The sequence below is a fragment of the Tenrec ecaudatus genome, chromosome 4, assembly GCF_050624435.1.
Source record: "Tenrec ecaudatus isolate mTenEca1 chromosome 4, mTenEca1.hap1, whole genome shotgun sequence".
Taxonomy (NCBI): Eukaryota; Metazoa; Chordata; class Mammalia; order Afrosoricida; family Tenrecidae; genus Tenrec; species Tenrec ecaudatus.
In genome coordinates, this window is record NC_134533.1 from 23,390,331 (window position 1) to 23,398,169 (window position 7,839).

Sequence of the window (7,839 nt, forward strand, 5' to 3'; positions counted from 1 at the left end):
TCTAGGCCGTGGCCCGAGTATGACTTAAACCTCTAAGTGCCCATTACTTCTGGGTCAGGAGTTGGCAGGCGCTGCCTTCCTGCACTCCTTGGCCAGGGGAAGCACTTTTCATGACCCTTCTCAGCGTTTTGCTGCTGACAATGGAGCACGGGCAGATTTGGGCTTCCCCAGACGAATTCCCGGCTCAGTCACTCCACCCGCCTCCGCACAGCCCATGGGAAGCAGCGCCCCCAGTGCCTGGTGGAGTCTAAAACCGGCAGTACAGGAGAGGCGTGGCTCAGAATAAAGGCCCCAAATGCTTGCTCTTCAAAGTTAGGGCCCATAATTTTATCTTGAAAAATGTTTCTGTTGGGAAATAAAACATTTGCCATTACGTCTCTTTGCCCTTTTTAGAGGCGCCACGTCGTAGGGCGTTGTGCCCAGGAAAGCCAAGTGCAGGGCTGGCTGCCCTCTCCTCCCTTTTTCTCCAGGAGCTGCCAAGGCCAAACCTGGAGATGACGTTGCCCATGGGGCTTCCTTCTAGATTCCATTCCCAGGGGGTGGGGCTGGGCCAGGAGAGCACAACCCGGGTTCTTTAAAAAGAGCCCCCCCCAACACCACCACCACGGGGTGGGGAGGGCCTGACTGGGCCCAGGGCCCAGCCATCACTGGGCTGAGAAGCAAACAGCAGTCAGCCAGCACCATGTACAGTGCTGAAGGAATGACAGGATCTCAGGGGCAGCCAGGGGACAGGCCTGGAGGTGGCCTTCGGCCACTGGGCAGCAGAAGGACAGAGGCAGCTGGCTTGTGGGTGATATTTATTTGCATCTATTCTATCTAACAGTTATTTACAAATACAAACAATCGCAGCAGAATCGCTATAAAAGCCCCCCTCGAAGGCCACTTCTGAGAACCGCCCCCGGGGAGCGGCCAGGCTTGAGCCGGCCCAGAGTGGGCCAGCTGAGTCCCTGGGCAGCTGCCAACGGAAATGGCTGGGGATTGTGGCTTCAGCTTTCTCCCGGAGGAGGCACACATTCCTGAGCGCTGACAGAGGGTGGCCTGGTGGGTGTGCTGCGCCCCAGCCGCTGGCAGGAGCGTCTCAGGGCTGGTGTGCCGGCAGGGCCTCTGTTTGGCAGCTGGAGGTGGCGGGAGCAGTAGGTGCTGGCAGGGAGCCCTGGCTGGGGCCCAGGCGCTAGCCCGAGGGGTGACTAGAGCGGAGCGAGCTGGGGGTTCATGTGAGCACCGGCCTCTTCTCTCTTCTTGGGCCACCAAGGGGAAGGCCTTGGAGGTGGTGGCAGGCTGGGAGCAGCAACACAGGCACCCACCTGGCCTTGCTCCTTCACTGCCCAGAACCGGTGCTCCAGAGCAGAGGTGCTTCTGCCCTCAGGACTTGAGACCCTCGCAGGTGGCCGGCCAGCTGCGGGGCTCCCTGCAACACGGGCCTCCCCTTGTCCCAATGGGTCCCTCTGCAGGACTCCCTGCTGTGCACCTCCCTGTGAAGGCGATCACTGACAGGTGAGGGGGGCCAGGGTGTGGCCCCAAGCCTAGTACTCGTGGGATCACAGTGTTGGTCTCGCACACACACCTCCGCAGGGTACACGTGCATATGCCACACCCCACTGCCTCCCGCCTGTCTGGCTGGAGTGCATGCTCTCCCACACGCGCCCACTCTCTCACACGTGGTCACAGAATGAGCCCAAGTCAATTATTGCTCTGGGGGTGGGGTGTCCAGCGGGCTAGTCGGCCAGGAGGGAGAACAGCACCATCACCACGACACCCGTGCCCAGCAGGAGCACTTGCAGCAGGGAGTGCCTGTGGGGACAGGGGCGTGGGCTCAGGGTAGAGGCTGGGCCACCAGCTGGGGGAGCCCCCCCCCGCAGGCCTGCCACTCACCAGGGGTCCTCTTCCTCCAGGAGGTCGGGCACCACGTTCACCAGCGCGATGTAGAGGAAGCCCCCAGAGGTGAAGGGCAGGATCCAGGCCACAGTCTCCTCTGCACGAGGACAGGAATGGAGAGGCAGGGGCGGTCACCCATTGGCTGGGAGCTGTGGACTGGCAATCCTGCCTTGTGGTTGGGGTCTGGGGTCCCTCTGCTGAGCACCTCCTGCTACTGCCACCCACCACTCTGTACCTGCGCCCTTGGGGGACTGTGTCCAGATGGCGAAGCAGGCGCCTAGTAGGCCCCCCAGGGCCGTGGAGAGCTGTAGCTTGGCGGCGCTCCACCGGTCGAAGCCTGCCCGGAGCAGGATAGCAAAGTCGCCCACCTGAGGAGAGGTGCAGCCATTCACTTGGGACCCCCCTTTCCCGCAGCGTGTCCCCTGCCCACGTCCCATCATCTGGGTCTCAGGAGGCTAGGGGACTCCCTGGCCAGGGCAGGGCTGCAGCCCTGTGTGTGTGGGTGCTCCCGCCCACCCGAGCCCTCACCTCGTGGGGGATCTCATGCAGGAGGATGGCCATCGTGGTCAGCAGCCCGATCTGTAGGGAGGAGCGGAGGTCAGAGGAGGCCTGTGTAAGGGCCTGAAGCCCCGCCCACCGCTCTGGGCTGGACATTGCACTGGCTGCTGGGACTACAGAGCCCACTGCCAGGGGCTGTCTCTGCCCATATAGAACCAGCCTCGGAAACCCACAGGGGCAGTTCTACCCTGGCCTGTAAGGTCGCTATGAGTCGGCATCGACTTGATGGCAGTGAGTTTGGTTTTATTTCAGTCACATAAGGTTTCCAAGGCTGTCAGTCTTCACTGTGGGAGCTGACCTCATCTTTTTCCCATGCAGTGACTGGTGGGTTTGAACCGCTGACCTTGAGGTTAGCAGTCCACCGCTTACCCGACAGCGTACGCGTGGGTCCTACTGGGAATATAGCAACGAGTAAAAGAAAGGACCTGCCCTTGTGACGCTTACAGTCTGGACGGAAGATGCAAGATTGAGTAGGTACACAAAGAAGGGGGTGGTTAGGCGCTGGACACCAGTGCATGGATAACGGGGGCCTCGTTAGATTGTAGCTCATTGCAGCCTCGCTGAGGCGGCCAAGGCCAGGGCAGCAGGGCGAGGGGCAGCCCTGCAGAGTGGGCCTGAGGGAGTCCAGGCAGAGATGGGGGGGCGGACAGGGCAGGAGTGCGGCCAGCTCCAGAAGAGCAGGTCAGCCCAATGAGGCCGGAGCCCAGGAGGCAGAGAGAGAAACATCTAGAAGCTGAGTGGGGCCAAGTCCAGCAGCCTGGCTGGCTTCTCTTCGATTCTGGGAAGCGATGGAGGGTTTTTTAGGAAAGGCATGAGACCTACAAGGAAGGAGTGACAAGACCAGACCAAGGACACAGGGAGCCTGGGGCGGCCTCTGGGAAGCAGAGGAGGGCGGGGCCTTAGAAGAGGGTGTTGGCACTCTGGATAAGTCATGAAGAAGGTGGGGTGGAGACGTGGTTTTGTAAGTAGAACCAACTCGACACTGGCAAGGCCCGAGACCCCATTTCCTAGCCCTCCCCCTCCCCCGCCAGCTCACCTTCTTACTCACAAGGAAGCTGGCAGCCACCGCCAGCCCGTGAGTGAAGTTGTCGATAGTGTTGGCCAGCAGGTTGAGATAGCCACTGACCTGCGTGAGAGGAGAGGGCACTGGGCCGAGCTGGGCAGGCAGGGCTGGGCCGCGCCAGCCACGTGGAGGCGGGGGTGGGGGTATGAGGGGCGGCTCTAGGAGGAGGGGGCCGGAGCGGGCCACTCACTTTGCTGCTACGAATGGGTTGTAGGCCAGGCTGGGCCACACAGTGGCCTCCGTTGTGTGCAGGGGCGGCAGCAGTGGGGTCTTTGCTGGGGGCCTGGAGCCAGGAGGAGGGAGAAGTGGCATTAAGTAGCCCCACCCCCACCAGAGTAGGCACAGAAGGGGAGACAGAGGCAGAGCACACAGGCTTTTTCTGGCTAGATGTCTCAGCCGCCAGCCGCCAGCCACCACATCTCCTCCTCCTGCTGCTGCTGCCAGCACCAATCTCATCAGGGACTGCTGTCATTGCTCTTTAGACGCCCCCTGAAGAAGCTGGGCCTGCCGGACCCCAGCCCCCGTGCCCTGCCACGGATGGGGGGTGGCATCGCCAGGGCCTGCGTTTGGAGCTCACCTGGCACGGGCCCTCCTGCTTGCCGTCCACAAACACCTTCTCCAGCACCAGGAAGGTCAGGAAGCCTGCGATGACCCACAGCCCCAGCTGTTGCTGCTGCTGCAGGCGCTGCCCCTCACCGTCTGCAAGGGTGGCATGGTCAGGTCAAGCCAGGGCTACAGGTGTGCAGACAGCTTGGGATGGAGCCTGGTCCAGGGCAGTGATGGGGCCCACAGGCCAGAGCTGGCTGGAAGGGCCCGGAGGCTCTGGGAGTCCCTCTGGCACCCGGCGTGGGGACCAGGGTGATGTCCTGGTTGTCTCCCAGTCTGGGAACCAGCTCCAAGCCTACCTGCCCACCCAAAGCTGCTGGCAGCAGCCTCACTCACCGGGGCTGGCGCTGCATGTGTAGGCCCAGGCCTCGGGCAGCAGGTGTAGAAACACATTGCCCAGCAGTCCCCCCAGGGCGAAGCTGAGCAGCTGCTTCAGGCGCCGGGCCCCAGCTGCAAGGCAGAGTGGGGAGGCTTGGGGCCAATCTGCCACCCGAGCCCATCCCAACCTCTGTCCCACCTACCTCACTGGGTTTTCCTGTTGTCCCCACCAGACCATGAGTCTCCAGAAGGCTGGGCAGGGCCCATGACTCTCCCCAGGCCCCCATCACAGAGGCCACACCTCGATGGTTGGGAGCACCACCTCCAACCCCCTGTGGGGGCCTGCCACCTGCCGGGCTCTATAACTGACTCGCCAGCTGGGGACTTTGGGCAGAGAAATTCTGAGACTCAGTTTCCCCATCTCCTGATTGGGGAAGACCGCACTGGTAGTTCTGTCTGTCCACTCCTGTAAAGATTTCAACTGTCTGCCAGGCAGCCGATGCTGACTCACAGCGACCCTGCAGGACAGGGCAGAACTGCCCCTGTGAGTTTCTGAGACCCAGAGAGCCTCCCCTTTCCCCCTCCTCTTTCCTCTCCACCACCGGGGCTCCGAGGCAGCAGTCCTGCTCTGTCTGTGGGGTCACTATGAGTCTAAGTGGGAGGAGCGGAACGGGTGGGGTGGGGTGGTTTTGGAACCTCTGACAGGGACCTTGCAGGAATGAAGCGACCATGCCCAGAACAATGAAAGACTCATGAACTGGGCGGGAGGGAACTGCTGGCCTCAGAAAAGTGGCAGCTCCATTGGTGGTCTTCTGCTAACTCACACAGAGCTGGAAGTGCCCTCAAGAGACCACGTCCAGCCTTTGTTTGGATAGGGAAACTGAGGCCCAGGGAGTTGAGGCTGCTTGGTGCTAGTTGGAGCCCCCGGCTGGGTGGCCAGGGGCTGCTCAGAGAACCCGTGTCCTCTGACCTCTGGGCTGATCTGAGAAGGGTGTGGCATGACATTAGGATTAAGAGGACTGAGGCCAGCTGTCCCCAAGCTGAGCCCACGGCTGGCCCAGGACTGAGCTACTCAGTAACTAGAGAGACTGCCTCCTGGGGGGCCTGTGGCCCAGCCTAAGCCCCCAGATGCTCCCTATCGACATCCCAGCCCCGCCCCGGCCCCAATCCAGACCTGCTATGTCGCACTCCTGGACTTGGACCCATTCGGCCTGGGTTCTCATGTTTCCCACCTCTACCTGGCGCTGCTGCATGAGGACCGTTAGAGGAACCGAAAGGACAGTCTACGTACTAATGGATGAGCAGATGCGCAGGGGCACCCTCCCTGGTCTCACAAGTCCAAGGGGAGAAATCCAACTCTGCCTCCACCCTCTGTCTCAGACACCCTGTCACCCAAGCCCAAGAAGAGCGGCAGCATTCCCCACCCCCACCCCATCCCTGGCCACTGGGTCAGTCAGAGAAAGACACCCACCTTCTGAGCGCAGAGCAGTGCCCATCTCCAGGGGAATGAGGAGCAGGGGGAAGACCCCGCTGAGGCCCACCATGAGTGAGCCCAGGAGGGAGCAGACCCAGGTGTCCAGCCTCTCCCCGCTCAGCAGCGCCCCCCAGGACTCGCTCTCTTTGTCGTCCAGGCGACAGGCTGCAGCCCCCTGGCCCCAGAAGGCTGCCTGGGAGCCCCCAGCCCCTGCCAGGAGTTCCAGAGCCAGCGTGGAGAGGAGCAGGAGCCTGTGGCCCGCCATGCCACCACCTGGGCAGGGACATCGAGGCATGCCACTTGCTGAAAGAGAGAGGGCAAGGAGGCAGCTGCAGCCCCGGCCACTCGCTTGCCAAGCAGAAGTGGTCTCTCACCCACCTCTGGCCAAGTGGCCACAGCACAGCCCTCCCAGCACCCTGGCCCAGGGCACCCCCGGTGGATGGGAATGTCCCATATGGTATTGGGGGGTGGGCTCTGGAGGCTGCCCCAGCCGGTGTCAGCCTTCTCCTGGGGCGAAGCTTCTCTTAATGACAGGGTGCGGTGCTGGCTGGCTTCTCCTCAGCCACCGGCTGGCCCGGCCCTGCCGGGTGTATCTGGCTGCCAAGGATCCGCTTAGCTGCCAGGATGTGCCTGGTGAGGACACTCCGGGGACAGCGGCCAGCACTGTCCAGGTGGATGGGGTGGCGTATGGAAGGGCAAGTAGGGGGACCCCAGAAAAGGGGCGAAGGCAGGATCACCAAAGTTCCCACCACTGAAGAAATGAACCCAGGATGGGCGTGGGGTGGGTGGGGGCGTGGAGGGAGCACGGAGAAGGTACGACTGGGCAGGGAGTTGCCAGCAAATGCCAGGCAGATGCTCAGAACACAGGACAGGACGTTACCTTTGTGCCTGAGCTCGGGCAAGCCCCCCAAGCCCTCTCTCTGAGGGTGGGGACAGCATGCCCCCACTCCTGTAAAGGGGATAAGTAAGGCAAGTGAGCCCCCCACCCCACCCCTACAGGGAGAGACCCTCCTGGCTCAGGGGATGGGGGCAGCACCCGCAGGGGATGATACCCGGCTATGGAAGTGAGTCAACCAAGCGAGAAGTCACTGTCTGGAAACTTTACGGGGGGAGGGGGGAGCAGTAGCTCTGCCCTCCCTCGGGGCTGCCGGTGACCTTGGGCTGCAGCTGCCCTGCCTCAGTTTCCTCATCTGCTACTGGAGGGGGCAGGAAAGGAAAGAAACCGCCACCGCCCGTTTCCCCAGAAACGATGCGCGGGTCTGGGACCTCCAGTCCGTACTGGGACGTCAGACCCTGATGAGAGCGGCTGGGGACCAGCGGCGGGACGGGCCAGGGCCGGCTGGGGGGGGCAGACGGTCATGCCAAGGTTCTGGGGACCCCAGGCTTGGGAGAGAGGAGGGCAGGCGAAGAGCCTGGGCCAGGCGGCAGCGGAGCGCGGGAGGTGGCGAGAGCCCCAAGCGGGCACAGGGGCCAAGACCCCCGGGGCGGCGGGTTCCACTCGGGGCCCGGGGCGCGGGCCGGGCAGGCCCCAGGGCCCGCGGTCACTCACCGTGCGGCGGCGCTCCGGGCGGCCCCGGCCATCCAGCTGCAGCCCGAGCCCCGCCCGCCGCCCCGCCCCCGCCCGCCCGGCCCCGCCCCCGGCCCCGCCCGGAGCCGCCCCGGCGCGGCCACGTCACACGGGGCTGCCGGAACCCGACGCGTCGCGCGCCGGGGGCCGCGGGGAGCGGTGGCCGGAGCGCGCTTCCGCCTCGCGCGCCCGTGGGACCCGGGCGGCGGCGCACTTCCGCCCGGGCGGAGGTGGCGGGAAGTGGGCGCCCCCCCGCCCCGCCCCCGGGTCCGCGCGGCCGGGCCGCCGTCTCTCGGGCCGGACTGCAGTGCCCGCCGCGGCCGCGCGGGGGCGCGCCCGGCTGCCAGGCGGCCGGGCCCGGGGCCGGCGAGCGGGGTC

General features: G+C 64.1%; 1 protein-coding gene across 2 annotated transcripts; it reads right to left on the reverse strand.

Moving 5' to 3' along the window:
* Positions 1–784: 784 nt before the first annotated feature.
* On the reverse strand, positions 785–7,546 carry SLC39A13 (solute carrier family 39 member 13). 2 transcript variants are annotated; one of them, XM_075545730.1, is made up of 10 exons: positions 7,444–7,546; positions 5,892–6,197; positions 4,439–4,552; positions 4,074–4,195; positions 3,687–3,779; positions 3,470–3,559; positions 2,404–2,454; positions 2,111–2,243; positions 1,873–1,972; positions 785–1,791 (listed from the first exon to the last, which is right to left on the reverse strand). In XM_075545730.1, the coding sequence occupies exons 2-10, from the start codon at positions 6,187–6,189 to the stop codon at positions 1,716–1,718; spliced, it is 1,077 nt and encodes a 358-aa protein (XP_075401845.1). In that variant the 5' UTR covers positions 6,190–6,197; positions 7,444–7,546; the 3' UTR covers positions 785–1,715. The 2 variants fall into 2 exon arrangements, with proteins under 2 accessions (XP_075401845.1, XP_075401846.1); XM_075545731.1 differs by lacking the exon at positions 785–1,791 and having other exon boundaries at positions 1,878–1,972; positions 2,115–2,243.
* Positions 7,547–7,839: the final 293 nt, after the last annotated feature.